The sequence below is a fragment of the Cherax quadricarinatus genome, chromosome 23, assembly GCF_038502225.1.
Source record: "Cherax quadricarinatus isolate ZL_2023a chromosome 23, ASM3850222v1, whole genome shotgun sequence".
Lineage (NCBI taxonomy): Eukaryota > Metazoa > Arthropoda > Malacostraca > Decapoda > Parastacidae > Cherax > Cherax quadricarinatus.
In genome coordinates, this window is record NC_091314.1 from 17,627,267 (window position 1) to 17,650,271 (window position 23,005).

Genomic DNA, 23,005 nt, shown 5'->3' on the forward strand with positions numbered 1-23,005 from the left:
TCCAAGCAGAGTTCAAGGTCCTCTTAGTCACTCCCTCTCAAGCCTTACCTAAAAGGTTTATACAACTGAGGATACTAAAGTGATCTTTCCAAAACTCTCTTAGAGTCAATCGAGTGTCTGAGGTCACTTCAAAGCACTTTTGAAACATAGCTTTTGTGTAGAGTTTTTTGAAGTTTGAAATGACCTGCTGGTCCATGGGCTGCAGGAGAGGAGTGGTATTAGGAAGCAAAAACTTGACCTTAATGAAGCTCATGTCCCCAGAAAGTTGCTCTGCCAAGTCTGTAGGATGACCAGGAATATTGTTTAATACCAGGAGGCACTTAAGGTCCAATTTCTTTTCCATTAGGTAATTTTTGACAGTGGGGGCAAATGCATGGTGTAACCAGTCATAGAAAAAGTCCCTAGTGACCCATGCCTTACTGTTTGCCCTCCATAGCACACACAAATTAGCCTTGAGGACATTGTTTTGCCTGAACGCTCTGGGAGTTTCAGAGTGATACACCAATAAAGGTTTCACTTTGCAATCACCACTAGCATTAGCACACATCAGAAGAATAAGCCTGTCTTTCATAAGCTTATGTCCTGGGAGTGCCTTTTCCTCCTGAGTAATGTAGGTCCTGATTGGCAATTTCTTCCATAACAGGCCTGTTTCATCGCAATTAAACACTTGTTCAGGTTTCAATTCTTCACTGTCTATGTACTCCTTGAATTCCTTCACATATTTTTCAGCCGCTTTTTGGTCCGAACTGGCAGCCTCATCATGCCTTATCACATTATGTATGCCACTACGATTCTTAAATCTCTCAAACCAACCTTCGTTGGCCTTAAATTCACTCACATCACCACTAGTTGCAGGCATTTTTCTAATTAAATCGTCATGCAACTTCCTAGCCTTTTCACATACGATCGCTTGAGAGATGCTATCTCCTGCTATCTGTTTTTCGTTTATCCACACCAATAACAGTCTCTCAACATCTTCTATCACTTGCGATCTCTTATTCGAAAACAAAGTTGCACCTTTTGTAAGAACAGCTTCCTTGATTGTCGTTTTGTTGGCCAAGATAGTAGTGATGGTTGATTGGGGTTTGGTATACAACCTGGCCAGCTCCGAGACACATACTCCACTTTCGTACTTAGTAATTATCTCTTTCATTTCCATAGTAATTTTCACCCTTTTTACCACAGGGTTAGCACTAGAAGCTTTCTTGGGGCACATGGTGACTTATTTTGCAGCTACAAGCACTAAAAACACTGATAATATGAAATGTACCAATAGTGTGCTTAGATGCAACCGCACTGGCTGGCTTGTAAACACGGGCACCCACGAGGCAGCTGAGGCCACGCGTGGGATGCGTCCTGGACGAATCACGTAAGGCGAGGCAAAATTTTTGCATTCAAATGCTTCGTATGGCGGATTTAACGTAAGGCGATGCATTCGTAAGGCGGGGGTCCACTGTATATGGAAGCTGTTAAGTATAAATTAGAACAACCCTGTTACTTGTTTGAACATGTACTATGTTCTAACTTTAGTTTAAATCACTCAGCTAAAGAATACACTGCAGTCAGTTGGTAGCCAGTAGTGAGAGAGGTTATAAACAAGTGTCATGTATGAGTATTTGACATACTTTACTTAGCTAGAGTTATTAGCTATAACTTAAACTATTTTGTGTAAGACTGACTGCTAAATAGCTTTGCATATACTATATTAGATTCTAGTATAATTGTTTTAAAACAGTTCATATTTTTTACAGATTTACATTTCATAAACTCAGTATGTACTGTATATAACTTACAAAATGCTACACGTATCAGGTATAAGAGGAAAATTTATAAGAGCAAATAATGTTGAAGAGCATTAAATGTACAATAAACAGAGAAAGCTTCCTTGTAAGCATAATAATTAAATTGAAAAGATAAGAGCTCACTTATATAAATGCCCTAAATAAGTTACATTATTAACAAGAGATAAAGAATTTTTATCACAAAGATCTTGCAGGGCATTTTTTATATTAAACTGAATTGTTTAAAAGAACAGCCAAATGACCAGTGTCACACTAACATTATGCATGGGTCATTGGTCATCTGTGAAGAATGACCCTATTAAATCATTAGTGCACACAGGTTATTAATGATTCAGAATCTAAAAAAAAAGTCTTAAGAAATTAAGTTAATACTAGAAGTAGGCAGAGAAAAGTACAGTCAAAATGCGAGTTTTTATACAGAGGGTCATTCTTTTGTGACTAATGGAAATATAATTTTAATATTTAAAAACAAAAACTTGCATAAAATTCAATAAATGCAAATATCATTAGTACTCTTTAACAGTTCATTATATTTTTCTTTAAATTAAAATTTAGCATTTAAGTTCTAATAAATAATTTGAAACATATACAGTGGACCCTCGACCAACGATTTTAATTCGTTCCAGAGAGCTTGTCCTTAGCCAAATTTATCGTTAGCCGAATTAATTTTCTCCATAAGAAATAATGGAAATCTAATTTTTACGTGAAATATACATTTCCATACAAAGAAACAATGAGATATGCACAATAAATACATAAATTGACGAGTGATGAGACACTTTTTCTTGAACACTCTGGGATTTTCAAAGTGATACATGAGTAAAGGCTTCACTTTGCAATCCCCACTAGCATTACAACAAAACATGAGAGTTAGCCTGTCTTTCATAGGCTTGTGTCCTGGGAGTACCTTTTCCTCCTGAGTAATGTAGGTCCTGTTTGGCATTTTCTTCCAGAACAGGCCTCTTTCGTCACAACTGAACACTTGTTGAGGTTGGAATTTTTCAGCTTCACCATGCCTTATCACACTGTGTATGCCACTACGATTCTTAAATCTCTCAAACCAACCTTTGCTGACCTTAAATTCACCAATATGAGCACTAGTTCCAGGCAGTTTTTCCTGTTCACCTGGGTGTTAGTCGACTGGTGTAGGTCACATCCTGGGGGACAAGATTAAGGACCCAATGGAAATTAGTTAGACAGTCCTCGATGACGCACTGACTTTCCGGGGTTATCCTGGGTGGCTAACCCTCTGGGGTTAATTGTTTCTCATTAAGCCACACCAACAACACTTTCTCCTCATCGAGTAGCACAGCTGATGGTGGTGCAGCAGCAGCAGCAGCTGACTGTGGTACAGCAGCAGCTGATGGTGGTGCAGCAGCAGCTGACTGTGGTACAGCAGCAGCTGACAGTGGTGCAGCAGCAGCTGATGGTGGTGCAGCAACAGCAGCTGCTGACTGGTACAGCAGCAGCTGATGGTGGTACAGCAGCAGCTGACAGTGGTACAGCAGCAGCTGACAGTGGTACAGCAGCAGCTGACAGTGGTACAGCAGCAGCTGACCATGGTACGATAGTATTTCAATAGTATTTCTCACCCTTTCTACCACAGGGTTGGCACTAGAAGCTTTCTTTGGGCCCCTGGTGGCTTATTTAGCAGTTACAAACACTAAAAGCAATGGAATACAAAATGTATCGAACGTATGTGTGGAACCGTCTGCCCTGGCTTGTAAACAATGGCACACTAGCTGAAGGCAAGACAGTTGAGGCACTCAGGCTGGATGGACAGGTAGACGCATTCGGGACAAATGTCCTTACCTGAGTTTTTCATCGTTGGTCGAGCCAATATTTTTATGCAAAAACGCATTGTTACCAGACTTTATCGTTAGTCGATGCCATCGTTGGTCGAGGGTCCACTGTATTATAAAAACTAAATATTGCAATGTTTAGTGTAACTGTTGTGTAGGTATAAAATATAATACTAAGAATTTGTTTTATTTTAAGTGTCTGCAACAGGCATAGACAATGGAGTTAAAATGAAACAAATGAGTTGATAAAAGTAGATGAACAAATGGACTACATCCTGTCATATGGCTGCTTAGGTTACTGTTTTAATTTGCTGGAAATGTAGTTATACTGTATGTAATAGTAGTAGTAGTTGTGACATTTAAAGAGCACCTGGTCATGAAGGTCACTCAGCATTCTCAGTAATAAAAAATTATATGCAACAAATACAATAAAAACAAAGAAAAAATTAATAACATAATAAATAGCCATACCAAATTAAAATAACCAGCATCAATGAAAGCTTCATTAAGTTAATAACAAAAAAATCCCCTTGAAGTTCACAAGATCCCCACAAGCACCTTGGTAATTATAGAACCCATGATGAATGCAGAAAAGCCAAAACCATGGGCAAACTATTAAAATATTTTCTACAGTCAGCTTCATGCAGAGCTACACAGAGGAAAGAGGGCAGGAGTACCTCCAAATAAGGGGCTATAGGCGAGATTTTTGTTCCTGACCTTCAGTGAGTGTTCAAGATACTACTGTAGAATGTAATTTATTGTTGTGGGGCATAATGGGAGACTGTAAGGAGTTTGTATTATTAAGACATTCATCATAGGGGCAGTGGAAGAAGATCCTGGACATCAATTCAGAAATGGGGAGGAAGTCTCAGGAATTTTAGGAGTGACAGAAGAGAGGTGTACAGAGCAAGAGTACCGGGAGAGTAGGAAGGAGATGGAATCCTGGAAAGTCAGAGAGTGGCCCCATGTGAAGTTCCACTGCTAATACCTGAAGAATGAAAACATTGTGTAATCTGCATGAAATTGTAAACAAGGCAGGAATTCCAAAGAGCCCTTCAAATCTGGAATGTACAAGAGACAGAGGGTGTATTCACTGGAAATCAAGAAACAATATGAATACAAAATCATGGGTAGAAAACCATTTACATTATGTTAGTGAAGGAGCTGGGGAGGAGGTACCTGTAGGGGTCATACAGTGCCTGGATGAATGGAAGATAATGTACACAGTTGTGCTGGGAATGTAGCGACCCCATGAGCCTGCTGTTGTCAAGATCATTTGGGTGACTATAATTCCACACCAAGGAACCTCCATTGAAGGGTGTAAGCCCAAAAATGCAACTCTTAAGGGCTGGCTAAACTAGGCATGCCAAAGCAAGGGGTACATGGGTCAGTGCATGGTAAATGGACAGGACAATGCTTAGCTTAGCCTCTATAGATCAGAGCTACCCTGGAGAAACTTGAAGCCCACCCAGCACAGCCACTACCAAAAGGATTGTAAAGGAGCTGCCATCCCAGGGTCCCAAGTTAAAATAACCTACTCTTTGTTTGATAAGGTAAAAATACTGTTAATACATATAAAATAACTATTGATACTTCTTTTGATCATCCATGATGTTAGTGATTCAAACAACTGTCTATTTTGATTTCCATATTTATCGAGGCAATGCTGCTTCATTCATAGTTAATGATTGTTATTCAGTTAACTTTTTCAACTTTACTCAGTTGTGATCCATTGAAGAATAAGATTATCATACACAATGATCAGTGCTGCCCATCGATACAAAAGAAGGAAGAATAACACAATGGAATGTAATTAATATTTAATATTTTTGTACAAAGATGCTGTGTACTAGGTGAGAGTTGTTGCAGTATAAGAACACACTAGAACAGTAGATCTTGATGCTGTGTCATGCTGGTTGGTTGAGCTCTTGACACAGTCCTACCATAGTCTTACTGCAAATGGCACTTTTTAAAAAAAATACTTAAGCATACAATACAATGAGGGAACTGCATGAGATAACCAGCAACTAAGTCAGTTTTGGGTTAAGATGGAAACTACAGAGCCCCCAAATGGCCATCTCACAAATTGGTAATGGACAAGTTTCTTTTTTTTTCACATTAAATAACTGTGTAAAAAAGACATAAAAACAGTGAAGCCTCCATGGCAGAGCCAAAGATTTAGAGTAAGGACTAGGGGCAATACAATAATAACCTCCCTATTCACCCTTGAACCAACCAGCACCACTGCAGTGCTAGTGCCTATTCTCTCGATTTTACACTACTAAGTCTTCAGAACAAACATGAGAGAGGCGACGAGGATAGATGCAAGGTTGGCCTGCAATGAACACTTCACCAGTCGGCTTGTTGGTCAGACGGATGCCACCCACCACATTTCACTAATAAAAGTTTTCACTTTCACTATTTTCAACAATAGTCTGTAGCAGAAACATCACACATTTGTAAAGTTCATTTTCTTGATTTCTCATGCAACTTTCCATGCATTTGTCACAATGTCCATGCATAACACTGGTGCTGCCTCTTTCCATTGCCACTATTCCCGGCTGGGTACCTGAGTGGGGTGGCTGTGGGGGCAGCATGCCAGTCTGACCTGGTCTATCACAATGGCTCATGGCCACACTAACACACACAGACACAAATGTACATCTAAAAGTCCCGCATATGCATTTTACTGCGTCTACCTGCAGTATTTTTCAAAGGCCAGTGGTCTCGGCCATCTAAATGAAATTGCCTACACTGATTCAATACCTGCTAAAATTCCATTAGGAAACAAATTTCAGCATGAAATTATGCTGGTAAACTAAATATGCCATATGGCACAAGTAATTTAATAACATCTCAAAAACAGGATGTTTTGATTATCAAACAACTGATGATGCAGACGCTTTATCTCACATGCCGCCATCATTCAACTTGATGCAGAGCGTCTCCCTTTGCCTGAGCCTGCGGGATGCGGGGCTGGGAGGTCTGGTGGTTGGTGTTGGAGGGGGGGGTACAAGGGTGACCAGCTGTCTCAAACTATCACCTACGGTCATGATATAAAAGGTACTGTGTGATTGAAGGTGGCAGATTTAATTCTTCAATTCGAGAAAGTCGCTGTTTCCCAACTGCCTGTCTTATCACACGTCGACACAAATCCATCAGTGGTAGAGGCTCAGCTGAAAATGGATAAGCTTGTTACATTTTTTAATACCCAAAACATTATTCTATTATTACAACAATATGTTATTCCATCAGAATATACATAGATTTTAATGCTGTAAAAAATTTTTCCTAATATACTACTTGGTGTAAATTAAAAGTCAAAATCAATTACTTACGATCTAATCCACCTATATATCTGATGGTGATCTCACAATGCCCCCACACAGCAGAGACTATTGGGTAAAGTTTCTTTCCTTTCAAACCTCTAAATGCTACACCCAGGTACTGACCCTCTACCACAAATGCCAACGTCCCCTCATCCATGTCAAGAACAACTGTAAGAGACAAAGCCAGTATTAGAACACACTGAAAAATATAACTGTTTAAACATGCTTTAGGGATTAACCTTCAAAAATATCCCATTTCCAGATACTGTCTTTTTTTCTTATGCCTATCTAGCTTTTCATATTTCTTTCCTTCTAGTTTCTTGCATATCTGCAGCATGAAGACACTCTCCATTATCCAAATCGTCTTATGACCCAATGCAATCCAATGACACCTGGTTCACAAAAACACACTCACACACACACACACACCCAGGTGGTGTGGGTGGGTGGTTAGGCAGGTAAGTGGGTGAGTGGGTTTAGGCAGGCAGGCAGGCAGGTAGGCAAGTAGGTAGGTAGGTAGGTAGGTAGGTAGGTAGGTAGGTAGGTAGGTAGGTAGGTAGGTAGGTAGGTAGGTAGGTAGGTAGGTGGATTTAGGTAGGTAGGAAGGTAAGACAGTAGGTGGGTGGGTTTAGGTAGATAGGTGATTTCAGGTAGGCAGGTGGGTGGGTTCAGGTAGGCAGGTGTATGGGTAGGTAGGTAGGTAGGTGGGCAGGTGGGTGGGCAGGTGGGTGGATAGGTAGGTAGCTAGCTAGGTAGGTAGAAGGGTAGGTAGGTAGCTAGCTAGGTAGAAGGGTGGGTAGGTAGGTAGGTAGCTAGCTAGGTAGAAGGGTGGGTGGGTAGGTAGGTAGGTAGGTGGGTGAGTGTTTAGGTAGGTGGGTGGGTGGGTGGGTAGGTAGGTAGGTGGGTGGGTGGGTGGGTGGGTGGGTAGGTGGGTGGGTAGGTGGGTGGGTAGGTGGGTAGGTAGGTGGGTGGGAGGGGAGGTGGGTGGGAGGGGAGGTGGGAGGGTGGGTGGGTAGGTGGAAGGGGAGGTGGGTGGGTAGGTAGGTGGGGTGGGTGGGAGGGGAGGTGGGTGGGTAGGTAGGTGGGGTGGGTGGGGTTGGTGGGGTGGGAGGGGAGGTGGGTGGGTAGGTAGGTGGGGTGGGTGGGTGGGTAGGTAGGTGGGTGGGTAGGTAGGTGGGTGGGTAGGTAGGTGGGTAGGTGGGTAGGTGGGTGGGTGGGTAGGTGGGTGGGTGGGTGGGTGGGTGGGTGGGTGGGTAGGTGGGTGGGTGGGTGGGAGGGCAGGCAGAAGGGGTGTGGTGGGTAGGTGGGTAGGTAGGTAGGTGGGTAGGTGGGTGGGTGGGTGGGTGGGTGGGTGGGTGGGTGGGTGGGTAGGTGGGTAGGTGGGTGGGTAGGTGGGTAGGTGGGTGGGTGGGTGGGTGGGTGGGTAGGTAGGTGGGTGGGTGGGCAGGCAGGCAGGCAGAAGGGGTGTACCAGCAATACTCCACCAGACCTTTCCTGCCACCCAACTAACACAATGTAATTAATAAATCTACAGTACAGATCATTGACATTTTATATATATAAAACACAAGAGTTTTTTTTAATACATGAAGAGAAGCAGTACGAGATGGAAAGGCCTCGCTCCATGGCTGTCATCCAATACACCCTCCTTTCCTTACCCCTCTGCCAGGACTCTTGCCTCCCTCATTGGCTAGGTGGCTATCCATCCCCTCCCCCAACCTGGCAACCACTCACAGCTAACACAATGTAAATAATAAATTTATAGTTCTTCACCAAATAAATGTCAACTCGTTATACAAGTATACAAGATGCTTCCCCAGCATATGAATGTGTTAGCTAAAAAATTTAAGACATCGTTAATAAAAAAGCATGCCAATGGACAAAATACGGAATTACAGACTTTTATCCAGTTTGTCCAACATTTCCATGTTTGTCCAACAAATTTTTTGTCCAGAATCCTTTAATGTAAGATCTGTTAATGAGAGGTTTTGCTCTACTGTTATTCAAACTAAACTACATATGAACTCAAATTAAGGTGTAATAAACAACTGTTAAAAAATAAGGTTATGTTAATTAGAGCACAAAAAAAGAAACAAAATACATTTGTTGACATGAAAGTATTTGTTAGTTAAAAATAGGAGAGGAGAGTTATTAAACAGAGAGTTAGAGGTATCGGGAAGATGGAGGGAATATTTTGAGGAATTGTTAAATGTTGATGAAGATAGGGAAGCTGTGATTTTGTGTTTAGAGCAAGGAGGAACAACATCTTACAGGAGTGAGGAAGACCCAGTTGTGAGTGTGGGGGAAGTGCATGGGGTAGTGGGTAGAATGAAAGGGGGGTAAAGAAGCTGGGATTGATGGGGTAAAGATAGAAATGTTAAAAGTAGGTGGGGATATAGTTTTGAAATGGTTAGTGCTTTTATTAAAAAAATGTAAGGTACTTAGAGATTGGCAGAGAGCATGCCAGTCGGCATTTTAATCAAAAAACAAGGTTGGTGGTTTTTCTCATTATGCACTGCGTGCTGCAGGATTTTTTCATACTGTGCACACTGACCACAGACCCATTCTCTCTCATGTGGGAGTACCAGCTTTCTCCCGCTTGATCTGAAGCCGCTAGAATTTTTGAGTATATATACGTCAAACACATTGGCTCGTAAGAAGTATATATACGACCAAAACAGTCAAAGGGTTAAAAGATATGTTTTAGCTGCTATAAAGTCATAGAGGCAATGGGGAGGGTTTTTTTTTTTTTTTTTTTTGTGAAGTTAATTTTATTTTTCCTAGGTAGTAGGTTGGTAGACAGCAACCACTCAGGGAGGTACTACCGTCCTGCCAAGTGAGTGTAAAACGGAAGCCTGTAATTGTTTTACATGATGGTAGGATTGTTGGTGTCCTTTTTTCTGTTTCATAAACATGCAAGATATCAGGTACATTTTGCTACTTCTACTTACACTTAGGTCACACTACACATACATGTACAAGCATATATATACTTACATACCCCTCTGGGTTTTCTTCTATTTTCTTTCTAGTTCTTGTTCTTATTTATTTCCTCTTATCTCCATGGGGAAGTGGAACAGAATTCTTCCTCCGTAAGCCAAGCGTGTCGTAAGAGGCGACTAAAATTCCGGGAGCAAAGGGCTAGTAACCCCTTCTCCTGTATATATTACTAAATGTAAAAGGAGAAACTTTCGTTTTTCCTTTTGGGCCACCCCGCCTCGGTGGGATATGGCTGGTGTGTTGAAAGAAAGAAAGAATTTTATTTTTCCTAGGTAGGTTGGAAGACAGCAACTGCCCAGGGAGGTACTACCATCCTGCCAAGCGAGTGTAAAACGGAAGCCTGTAATTGTTTTACATGATGGTAGGATTGCTGGTGCCTTTTTTTTTTCTGTCTCATACACATGCAAGATTTCAGGTACGTCTTGCTACTTCTACTTACACTTAGGTTACACTACACATACGTGTACAAGCACATACATGGGTTTTCTCCTATTTTCTTTCTAGTTCTTGTTCTTGTTTATTTCCTCTTATCTCCATGGGGAAGTGGAACAGAATTCTTCCTCCGTACGCTATGCGTGTTGTAAAAGGCGACTAAAATGCCAGGAGCAAGGGGTTAGTAACCCCTTCTCCTGTATACGTATATTACTAAATGTAAAAGGAGAAGCTTTCGTTTTTCCTTTTGGGCCACCCCGCCTCGGTGGGATACGGCCAGTGTGTTGAAAGAAAGAAAGAATAATAATAATAATAATAATAATAATAATAATAATAATAATAATGAAAGTTTCAGAATGCTGCCAACTCAGTGCACTGTTTACCTCGGTCTGGAAGGATTTTTCTCATGCTTTTCTTACATTTTTTACAGACATTTGGCCAAATTTCTTTTTTCTAACCATGGGTCCTAAGAAAGTTAAGTGTAAAGGACAGTGCTGAGAAGAAAAAGAGGATGATTTCCATGGAATTAAAGCATGAAATCATAGATAAACAAGCGAGGTGTGCAGGTTGTGGGCTGAGCGGGAAGCAGGGGAAGCTCACTCGTAACTCGGATGTTGGCTCATAACTCAGAACAAAAAATTTGACTGACCGAAGGCTCGTATCTCAAAAAACTCGCATGTTTGGACACTCGTAAATCGAGGTTTCACTGTACATGTTTTAACCTTTTGACTGTCGCAACCCCAAATCCTGAAGTGTCTCCTGATGTCGCAAAATATCTATAAAAAAAAAAAAATTCCTATGAAATAATAGAGAACCTTTTCCCAATAATAATGACACCAAAAGTACAAATTTGATGGAAACTTACGAAATTACTCTCTTGTGAAGTTAGCGACCTCGGCGACATTTATGCATCGGCGATGTTGCCCACTTTGAGCCCTATTTTCGGCCAATTCCATTGTTCCAGTTGACCAAATCCATAGCTATTTCTTTAGAACTCCATTTGTTTTATCAATTGAGTACAAGAAACTGCCCATTTACTGATTTCAACTACTCAATAAAGTGGTCAGAAATTGGCAATTTGGCCAATTTCATGCAAATTAAAAAATATGTCAGTTTCAAAATAGGGTCCAGAATGAACAATGTAGACATTCCTGGCACTAAAATAATATTTTCTCTGTTCATTAGTCACGTCGCCAGGCCCGTTATAGTACTCTTGCTTTCTACTTTGAATTTTTATTCACACAAAAAATAGAAGATTTACTGCTTTGCTGACTACCGCAATATTGTAATATTTGTATAAATAATGTCAACCCATTCGTGACTGCGTATTGGAATGGCTAGTTGGACATTTATTGGTCAACGACGTCATTTGTTTACTCTTGAACATCGGCAAAAATCAAACATTTCTGCTACTTTGAACTCCATTTCAAGATCCTTTTAATAGGAAAACCAATCAAAATCACTTCTATTTCTATAATATGTTTTCAAGTCTATCAAATGAGATGAAGAAAACAAGAATACAACCATAAATACTATACGAAAATACACCTCAAAGTTGGCATTTTAATCCAAAAACACGGTTGGAGTTTTTTTTTTCTCATTATGCACTGCATGCTGCAGGATTTTTTTTATACTGCGCACACTGACCACACAGACCCATTCTTTCACATGTGGGCCTATCAGCTTTCTCCTGCTTGACTTGAAGCTGCTAGAATTTTTGAGTATATACGTCAAACACATTGGCTTGTAAGACGTATATATACGACAGAAACAGTCAAAGGGTTAAGGCATCTTAGCATGGTCAGTTACCAATCTTTTTTTTTTATCTTATTTGTTATTAAGGTGATATTATAGTTTAATTATGATACCCAGTTTATTTGCTCTTTTATAGTAATTTTGAGCTGCCATTCAGGCATGGCTTAGGACAGCCACTGTTTGTAATGCCCAATCTTTGTTATATTTGTGTTGCTGTAACTGCCTATTTGACCAGTTAGCTACCTGTGCAACAGCCAGGATAACATAAGATACGAAGTAATGTAACACTGCCAGATGAAAAGAGGAAAACAGATGTAAGGAGCCTTTGTCCATATGTAGTGCTTTACATGAGGCTGAAACCAGTTTTGGACAAGTGTCAAGAATATGTGAAAGAAGTGAGCAAAGCAGAAAAAATATGGGAAGGAGGAATTTATAGGGGTGAATGGGATTTAGATTGAGATGCTAAAAGCAAATGGGAATCAAGTGTTGGAATAGTATTTTAATTCACTGTAGGAGTTACAACACCTGGAGTATACCTGGAGAGGGTTTTGAAGGTCAACACCCTCGCAGCCTGGTCTGTGACCAGGCCTCATGGTGGATCAGGGCCTGATCAACCAGGCTGTTACAAGAGAACAACACTTGTATCGAAACTCAAATTTCACAATACTGTGAAAGAAATAACATGAAAAATAACTAATTATTGGGGTTCTGTTAATTCTAGGTATAGGGGTTAGCGTGTGCCAGTGTTACACCTACTTGGTGGGTGATGATGTTCTGCACATTTCTTCCTTTTTCATCCTTAAATGTGTTGTAAGGTAAAGTGAACAACAAAACTGACTGACAATGATTGAAAGGAAAAGTTATGCTTACTGAAGGCTATGAATCATACACAATCAGTATTCAGATAAGGAAAAGTAAAATTACGTATTTCATTAACGCAACTGAAAAGTGGAGTACATGTGCTCACAAAGTGGGGAAAAATGGCTCAACACTAGATCACAACTGTGACCTACTGGAGAGGTTGGTTGTGAGGTGATAGTGAATGTTTCTTTCTTCAATTTCCCTGCCGAAGGCGAGACGCAGCAAGCAAAAGAAAAAATTGATTGTTACAGAAACAGTAACTTTACATTAACAAGTATTTTTAACATATGGGAAATACGTACCATAAAATTTATCTGGAACGACAAAAGTCTCATCATTGTTTAAAAGTGAAGGATATGTAATGCCGGAATTGCCTTGTTTAGCATTGTGATACAATTTATTGCGTCCTAAATCCCATCCCCATGATTGGTCATTGCTGCCCACCAAACTCTGCCAAGAGAAAAAAAATTAGTACGTATATGAATATCTAATATCAAAGCCAAGTGCATTGCAACAGTACTAACAGTTATATGATCAAACCTATAAGTAACACCCCACAAAACTTATTTTAGTAATATCATCTAAACACTAAAGTAAGAGCCAAGTTACACTGTCATATTAATACAGTTTACAGGTCACCACTTATGACATTAAAGTGTTCCTGAAATTTTTAAGTCAATTATTTGGAACACTGAACGTATAAAGAATAAAGTCAATGGAACAATTTGCAAATACAGTGGACCCCCGGTTAACGATATTTTTTCACTCCAGAAGTATGTTCAGGTGCCAGTACTGACCGAATTTGTTCCCATAAGGAATATTGTGAAGTAGATTAGTCCATTTCAGACCCCCAAACATACACGTACAAACGCACTTACATAAATACACTTACATAATTGGTCGCATTCGGAGGTGATCGTTATGCGGGGGTCCACTGTAACAAACAATTAAAAAGAGGAAACTAATGATGATGCTTCACTTCATCTTGGGTCACTGTCAAGTTCATAGTTCACATGTACTTTGATAATTGTCCAGGACAGACTGAAACATCTTCATAAGTTTCCTCTCCTAAATGGGGGATATTTGTAAACTGAATCAGTTTTTCCACAATAATTCATGTTACAATTGGAGATGCACTCGAGCTACATTTGTCAACATTGATATTAAAAAACAATGTACTGTACAATAACGTGAAGACCCTCTCTTTCCTTACCCTTTCTCTCCTTTTCTCTTACCTCCCTCCCACTCCACTATATATCTGAGAACATTATATTTTCTCTCCAGCCCCACACCATATTCCACCCCCTAAATAACACAGTAGTCAAGGTCCAACATTAAATACCTTCATTATATTTTGTCCTTTTATGTCTGTAGTTGGTACAAATAATTAGTAACCCTCACTAGCTGGTGAACATCCTCCAAGCATCTCAAGGAAATATAATTTTCTCCAATTCAATTCATTAGTGTTTCACAATTGCAACAATTGTTTAAATCCTGTAATTTTACATCATTCCTAAAATGGCTATAGCAGTTCTCTCTGGAAATTCCACTCTCATTTATTCTAAGCTCATTTCTAAAACTGATACAAGGAGGTTTCCAGTCTTTGAACCTTAAATCATAAACACATTGATAAGACTGTCTTTGTTCTCTACCTATGTACTACATTGAGCATCATTAATCTTCAGCAATAATAAATATTCTTAGCATGGATTTACTATTGTTTATATTTGTGCAATTTCAACTCACCTGATACCCTTGTGAATGTAGTGGAGCTTCATCAGTTGCTACACCCACTACTGCATGAGTACCTCGTTGCCGAGTGGACCAGTGGATCTCCCAAACATGAAGGCCCCGGGTGTACCCAACTCTACCCCGAATGCAATCGGTACTCTGAGCTACAGGATGCCGGTGGAACGTCATTTTATCATCCTCCTGAAAAAACATATACTGCATTAATCTGAAACCAATAATCAGCATCTGTTGTACACTGGCAGGAAAACAAAGAATTTAATTTTAATACAGTGGTCCCTCGATAATCGTAGTTCTCGGGAATCGTAGATTTCGGAAATCATAGGGATATTTTCATATAAACATGGGCTCGCAAATCGTAGGTTGACTCGCGAATAGTAGGTCGTCCAGGACGCGTATGTATGGTGTGAGCCGGGGCGGCCTCCCTACCCAGCCAGTGTGGCATTGTTTACCAGTGAGCGAAGGTCCCCTCACGTGCTCCTATGAAACATTTCATAATATTCCACTCATTTTAGTGCTTGCAAGTACTAAATAAGCTACCATGGCTCCAAAGAAAGCTCATAGTGCCAAGCCTGTGGTAAAGAAGGTGAGAAATACGATTGAATTTAAGAAAAGCATCATTGAACAATGTGCAAGTGGCATAAGTGCGGCCAAACTGGCCAGGATGTATAAGAAACCCTACACAACCATATGTTCCATAGTGGCCAAGAAAGAGGAAATCAAAGATGCTGTTGTTGCAAAGGGGGTAAATATGCTGACAAAAATGAGATCACCAGTACTCGAAGATGTTGAGAAGTTATTATTGGTGTGGATAAACGAGAAACAATTAGCAGGAGATACTCTTATGACTTTGATTATTTGTGAAAAGGCTAGGCAGTTGAGCTCTTCATCGGGCTGCTAACGGAGTCACTGGCTTCTTGGACCTCTTGGGGAGGGTCGATGGTGCTCGTGCAAGCAGCAGATCCCAGGGCAACTTGCTGCTGTTTGCAATGGCTGTCTACCGAGGAGAGACAGGCACCTAGCAACATCTGTTGTTGGGGCAATGGATGAATTCCCTGCTATGTTTGTTTACTGCTCATTACTCTGTAATTTGTCTATGATTGTAATCATGTGATAACGTGTTTATCACTCATTACCTTTGAAACTTGTCATGATTGTGACCAGCTCTACCTGGAGCTCATTACCTTTGTAAATTCTCATGATTAATGTGTTTATGATTCATTACCTTTGCAATTATTCATGAGTGTGACCAGCTCTACCCGGAGCTCATTACCTTTGTAACTTGGTCATGATTATGACCAGATCTAGTTCATTACCTTTGTAACTTGCTCAGCTATCAAAACTTTGGAGTCCAGTCCCTGGACCAATTATGTACCTCTGTAATCTTTTGACTACCGCCCACAGGATGGGTATGGGGTGCATAATAAACATATTAAACTAAAAAAGTTGCACAACACTCTGGTAAAGAAATTGCCTGCAACGAGTACTGATATTTGTGAATTTAAGGCCAGCAAAGGATGGTTTGAGAGATTTAAGAACTGTAGTGGCATACACAGTCTGGTAAGGCATGGTAAGGCTGCCAGTTCGGACCACAAAGCGGCTGAAAAATATGTGCATGAATTCCAGGAGTACATAGAGGCTGAAGGACTGAAACCTGAACAAGTGTTCAGTTGTGACGAAACAGGCCTCTTTTGGAAGAAAATGCCAAAGAGGACCTTCATTACACAGGAGGAAAAGGCAATGCCAGGGCACAAGCCTATGAAAGACAGGCTGATGCTCATGTTCTGTGCTAATGCTAGTCGGGATTTCAAAGTGAAGTCATTACTAGTGTACCATTCTGAAAATCCCAGAGTGTTCAGGAAAAACAATGTTATGAAGAGTAAATTGTATGTGTTTTGGAAATCCAATAGTAAGGCATGGGTCACGAGGGAAATTTTCGTCAAGTGGTTCAATGAAGTGTTTGGCCCTAGTGTGAAGAATTACCTCCTGGAAAAGAAATTGGATCTCAAGTGCCTCCTAGTAATGGACAATGCACCAGCTCATCCTCCAAACTTGGATGACCTAATTTTCGAGGAGTTTGGGTTCATCACAGTAAAGTTCTTGCCCCCGAATACCACTCCTCTCCTCCAGCCCATGGACCAGCAGGTCATTGCAAACTTTAAAAAACTCTACATCAAAGCAATGTTTCAAAGGTGCTTGACTGTGACCACAGACACTCACTTGACCCTAAGAGAATTTTGGAGAGAACACTTCAGCATCCTCCATTGCATAACTCTTATAGGTACGGCTTGGGAGGGAGTGACTACCAGGACTTTGAACTCTGCTTGGAGAAAATTGTGGCCAGATTGTGTCGACAAGAGGGATTTTGAAGGGTTTGGGACTGACCCTGATGAGCCTATGTCTGTTGTTAAATCAATTGTGGCACTGGGGAGTTCCATGGGGTTGGATGTGAGTTTGAAGAATGTGGAAGAGTTGGTGGAAGACCACAACGAAGAGCTCACCACTGAGGAGCTGCAAGAGCTTCAGCAGGAACAGCAACAGACTGCAGCTCAGAATCTTGCTGCAGAGGAGGAGGAGGAAGAGAGATGGAAGAAGGTGCCTTCGTCAGAAATTAAAGAGATTTTTGCTATGTGGGGTAAGATGGAAAGATTTATGGAGAAACATCACCCTGACAAGGCTGTTGCAAGCCATGTTGGCAACATGTACAGTGGCAAAGTCTTGGCAATTTTAGGGAAGTGTTAAAGAGATGCCAGAAACAGAGCTCTCTCCACAGTTATTTTGCAAGACAGGACTCCAGTGACTCTCAAGCTGGTCCTAGTGGCATTAAGAAACAGAGAAGAGAAGCAACCCCAGAAAAGCAATTGGTACCCGAGGTGTTGCTGGAAGGGGATTCCCCTTCCAAACTGTAAACAATCCAATCTCTCCTCCTCCAGTCTCCCATACACTAAGAAGAATCTCCAATAAAGGTAAGTGTTATGCTGTTAATATTTCATTCATCATTTCCCATTGTATTGTTTATGTACTACATCTATATTTCATGTAAAAAAAATTTTTGTTTTAATACTTCTGGGTGTCAGGAATGGATTAATTGTATTTACATTATTCCTTAGGGGGAAAATTGTTCAAAAATCGTAGATTTCGATAATAGTAGCAACTCCAGGAACGGATTAACTACAATAAACGAGAGACCACTGTATATGTTTTTACCGCTAGTGCCCCAAACGTATATATACGTTTTATTTGTCATACATTCAACATTGCCACGATAAGTCTGAGTCACCTAGACATGAGAGAATGCGTGTGCGCACTCACTGTGCGCCATATGAAAATAATTGGGGATGCCTGGGTACCATATGCTCTTTTTCCCTATTAAAAAACAACGATTTTTTTTTCTCAAAAAATTTGGAGCACTACGGGAGAGAACGTATATATATATGTTTGGACCGTTTACGGGTTAACTGACCTATGAACTCGTAATGACATGATTAACCCTTAAACTGTCCAAACGTAGATCTATGTTTTTTCAACATTTGAAAGTACAGTGGACCCCCGCATACCGTTGGCATCACATAACGTTAAATCCGCATACCGATACATTTTATCGCTAAGATTTTGCCTCGCATACCGCTAAAAAACCCGCTCAATGCTATTCGTCCGAGACGCGTCTAATGTGCGGCCTGAGCCAGCCTCACATGTTCCGCCAGTGGCATTGTTTACCACCCAGCCTCCGCGGTAACATCCAAGCATACAATCGGAACATTTCGTATTATTACAGTGTTTTTGGTGATTTTATCTGCAAAATAAGTGACCATGGGCCCCAAGAAAGCTTCTAGTGCCAACCCTACAGGAATAAGGGTGAGAATTACTATAGAGATGAAGAAAGAGATCATTGTTAAGTATGAAAGTGGAGTGCGTGTGTCCGAGCTGGCCAGGTTGTACAGTAAACCCCAATCAACCATCGCTACTATTGTGTCCAAGAAAACAGCAATCAAGGAAGCTGTTCTTGCCAAAGGTTTAACTATGTTTTCGAAACAGAGATTGCAAGTGATGGAAGATGTTGAGAGACTCATTGGTGTGGATAAATGAAAAACAGATAGCAGGAGATAGCATCTCTCAAGTGATCATAAGTGAAAAGGCTAGGAAGTTGCATGAGGATTTAATTAAAAAAATGCCTGCAACTAGTGATGATGTGAGTGAATTTAAGGCCAGCAAAGGTTGGTTTGAGAGATTTAAGAAGCGTAGTGGCATACATAGTGTGATAAGGCATGGTGAGGCTGCCAGTTCGGACCACAAAGCAGCTGAAAAATATGTGCAGGAATTCAAGGAGTACATAGACAGTGAAGGACTGAAACCTGAAAAAGTGTTTAATTGTGATGAAACAGGCCTGTTTTGGAAGAAAATGCCAAGCAGGACCTACATTACTCAGGAGGAAAAGGCACTCCCAGGACATAAGCCTATGAAAGACAGGCTTACTCTGTTGATGTGTTGCAATGCTAGTGGTGATTGCAAAGTGAAGCCTTTATTAGTGTATCACTCAGAAACTCCCAGAGCGTTCAGGCAAAAGAAAATCCTCAAGGCTAATTTGTGTGTGCTGTGGAGGGCAAACAGTAAGGCATGGGTCACTAGGGACTTTTTCTATGACTGGTTACACCAAGTATTTGCCCCCAATGTGAAAAATTACCTAACTGAAAAGAAATTAGACCTTAAATGCCTCCTGGTGTTAGACAATGCCCCTGGTCATCCTACAGACGTGGCAGAGCAACTTTATGGGGACATGAGCTTCATTAAGGTGAAGTTTTTGCCTCCTAATACCACTCCTCTTCTGCAGCCCATGGACCAGCAGGTTATTGCAAACTTCAAAAAACTGTACACAAAAGCTCTTTTTGAAAGGTGCTTTGTAGTGACCTCAGAAACTCAACTGACTCTAAGAGAGTTTTGGAGAGAGCACTTTAATATCCTCAATTGTGTAAACCTTATAGGTAAGGCTTGGGAGGGAGTGACTAAGAGGACCTTGAACTCTGCTTGGAAGAAACTGTGGCCAGAATGTGTAGACCAAAGGGATTTTGAAGGGTTTGAGGCTAACCCTGGGAATCCTATGCCAGTTGAGGAATCCATCATGGCATTGGGAAAGTCCTTGGGGTTGGAGGTTAGTGGGGATGATGTGGAAGAGTTGGTGGAGGAGGACAATGAAGAACTAACCACTGATGAGCTGCTAGATCATCTTCATCAGCATGAGGCCAGACCTGAGGAAACTGCTTCGGAGGAGGGGAGAGAGAAATTGAAGAAGTTGCCTACTTCAAAGATTAAGGAAATGTGTGGAATGTGGCTTAAAGTGCAAACCTTTTTTGATGACAATCACCCTAACACAGCTATTGCAAGCCGTGCTGGTGACTATTACACTGACAATGTTGTGAACCACTTTAGGAAAGTCATAAAGGAATGGGAGGTACAGGCCTCTATGGACAGATATGTTGTGCGACAGAAATCCAGTGACTCTGAAGCTGGTCCTAGTGGCATTAAAAGAAGAAGGGAAGTAACCCCGGAAAAGGACTTGACACCTCAAGTCTTAATGGAAGGGGATTCCCCTTCTAAACACTAAGACTCTCTCCTCCTCCCATCCCATCAATCATCACCAGATCTTCAATAAAGGTAAGTGTCATGTAACTGTGCATGTCTTTTTCAGTTTGCGTGTATTAAAATTAATATTTCATGTGGTAAAAATTTTTTTTTTCATACTTTGGGGTGTCTTGCACGGATTAATTTGATTTCCATTATTTCTTATGGGGAAAATTCATTCGCGTAACGATAATTTCGCATAACAATGAGCCCTCAGGAACGGATTAATATCGTTATGCGGGGGTCCACTGTATGTAAAAAAAATAATTTTTTTTTTTTACATTTGAAAACATGTAAAAAACTGATCTACTTTTTTTTTGTTATATTTGAAAATACGTAAAAAAACGTAGATCTACTTTTGGAGCACTACGCATGTGAACATAGATCTGCTTGGACAGTTTAACCCTTTCAGGGTTTCGGCCATACTAGTACGGCTTACGCACCAGGGTTCATGACGTTGTAGTACTCATAAATTCTAGCGCCTTCAAATCTTGTGAGAGAAAGATGGTAGTCCTACATATGAAAGAATGGGTCTGTGTGGCCAGTGTGCGCAGTATAAAAAAAATCCTGCAGCACACAGTGTGTAACGAGAAAAAAAAAAACTTTGACTGTGTTTTTGGATTAAAACAGCAGCTTTACACTGTATTTTTGCATGGTATTTATTGTTGTACAGTGGACCCTCGATCAGCGATGGCATCGATTAACGATAAATCTGACTAGTGATACACTTTATCGCAAAAATTTTGCCTCGATTAGCGCTAAAAAACTCGACCAACACTATTCCTTCCGTCTGAGACGCGTCCACTTCTGGCCAGTGTTTATAAGCCAGCCAGCCACCGCGGTCGCTTCCAAGCATACAATCGGAACATTTCATATTATCACAGCCTTTTTAGTGATTGCACCTGCAAAATAAGTCACCATGGGCCCCAAGAAAGCTTCTAGTGCCAACCCTACAGCAAAAAGGGTGAGAATTACTATGGATATGAAGAAAGAGATCATTGCTAAGTATGAAAGTGGAGTGCATGTCTCCGAGCTGGACAGGCTGTACACAAAACCCCAATCAACAATCGCTACTATTGTGGCCAAGAAAGCGGCAATCAAGGAAGCTGTTCTTGCCAAAGGTGCAACTATGTTTTCGAAACTGAGATCGCAAGTGATAGAAGATGTTGAGAGACTGTTATTGGTATGGATAAACAAAAAACAGATAGCAGGAGATAGCATCTCTCAAGCGATCATATGTGAAAAGGCTAGGAAGTTGCATGACGATTTAATTAGAAAAATGCCAGCAACTAGTGGTGATGTGAGTGAATTTAAGGCCAGCAAAGGTTGGTTTGAGAGATTTAAGAATCGTAGTGGCATACATAGTGTGATAAGGCATGGTGAGGCTGCCAGTTTGGACCAAAAAGCAGCTGAAAAATATGTGCAGGAATTCAAGGAGTACATAGACAGTGAAGGACTGAAACCTGAACAAGTGTTTAATGGTGACACTGACAATGTTGTGAAACACGTTAGGAATGTCATAAAGGAACGGGAGGTACAGGCCTCTATGGGCAGATATGTTGTGCGACAGAGGTCCAGTGACTCTCAAGCTGGTCCTAGTGGCATTAAAAGAAGGGAAGTAACCCCGAAAAAGGACTTGCCACCTCAAGTCCTAATGGAAGGGGATTCCCCTTCTAAACACTATGACCATCAACACACTCCCCTCTTCCCATCCCATCAATCATCACCAGATCTTCAATAAAGGTAAGTGTCATGTAACTGTGCATGTCTTCTTCAGTTTGTGTGTATTAAAATTAATATTTCATGTGTTAAAATTTTTTTTTTCAATACTTTTGGGTGTCTTGCACGGATTAATTTGATTTCTATTATTTCTTATGGGGGAAAATTAACTTGACTAACGATTATTTTGACTAACAATGAGCTCTCAGGAACGGATTAATAGCGTTAGTCGAGGGTCCACTGTATTCTAGTTTTCCTGGTCTCATTTTATAGAATGGAAGACATATTACAGAAATTGAGATGATTTTGACTGGTTTTACAATGAAAAGTACCCTGAAATTGAGCTCAAAGTAGCAGAAATGTTAAATTTTTACCAAAGTTTAAAATAAACAAATCATGCTAAGTGTCCAATACACGTGAACTGGTGAGTCTAATATTCTTTCACAAGTGCGCCGATATTATTTATACCATTTCTATACTAATGCAGTAGTCTGCATAACAGTAAATCTTCTATTTTTTGTGAGAATAAAAATTCCAAGTGGAAAGCAAAAGAAATGTAAGAGGGGCCTGGGGACATGACTAATGAGCAGAGGAAATGTTATTTTAGTGCCAGGAATGTCTTTCTTGTTTATTCTGGACCCTTTTTGGAAATTGGCATCTTTTGAAATTTGTGTGAAATTGGCAAAATTGCTAAATTCTGACCACTGTATTGAATAGTTGAAATCGGTAAATTGGTGGTTTCTTGTACTCATTCGATAGAAAAAATGGAGGTCTAGTGAAATATTTACGATTCTTGTCGACCAGCACATTGGAATTGGCCGAAAGTAGGGCTCAAAGTGGGCAAAATTGCCGATGCGTAAACATCGTTGAGACCGCTAACTTCGCGAGAGCATAATTCCGTAAGTTTTCCATCAAATTTCATACTTTTGGTGTCATTATG

The 23,005-nt window shown here is 40.6% G+C and overlaps 1 protein-coding gene across 9 annotated transcripts in view; it reads right to left on the reverse strand.

Moving 5' to 3' along the window:
- Positions 1-5,412: 5,412 nt before the first annotated feature.
- Positions 5,413-23,005, reverse strand: part of gus (splA/ryanodine receptor domain and SOCS box containing gustavus) — an 843,229-nt gene continuing 825,636 nt past the window's right edge. For all 9 annotated transcript variants that reach the window (XM_053772378.2, XM_053772374.1, XM_070087992.1 and 6 more), the window contains 4 exons: positions 14,728-14,913; positions 13,284-13,431; positions 6,943-7,101; positions 5,413-6,780 (listed from right to left, as the gene is read on the reverse strand). In XM_053772378.2, the coding sequence (XP_053628353.1) occupies positions 6,644-6,780; positions 6,943-7,101; positions 13,284-13,431; positions 14,728-14,913 (630 nt within the window). In that variant the 3' untranslated portion in view covers positions 5,413-6,643. The remainder of the gene's footprint in view (positions 6,781-6,942; positions 7,102-13,283; positions 13,432-14,727; positions 14,914-23,005) is intronic.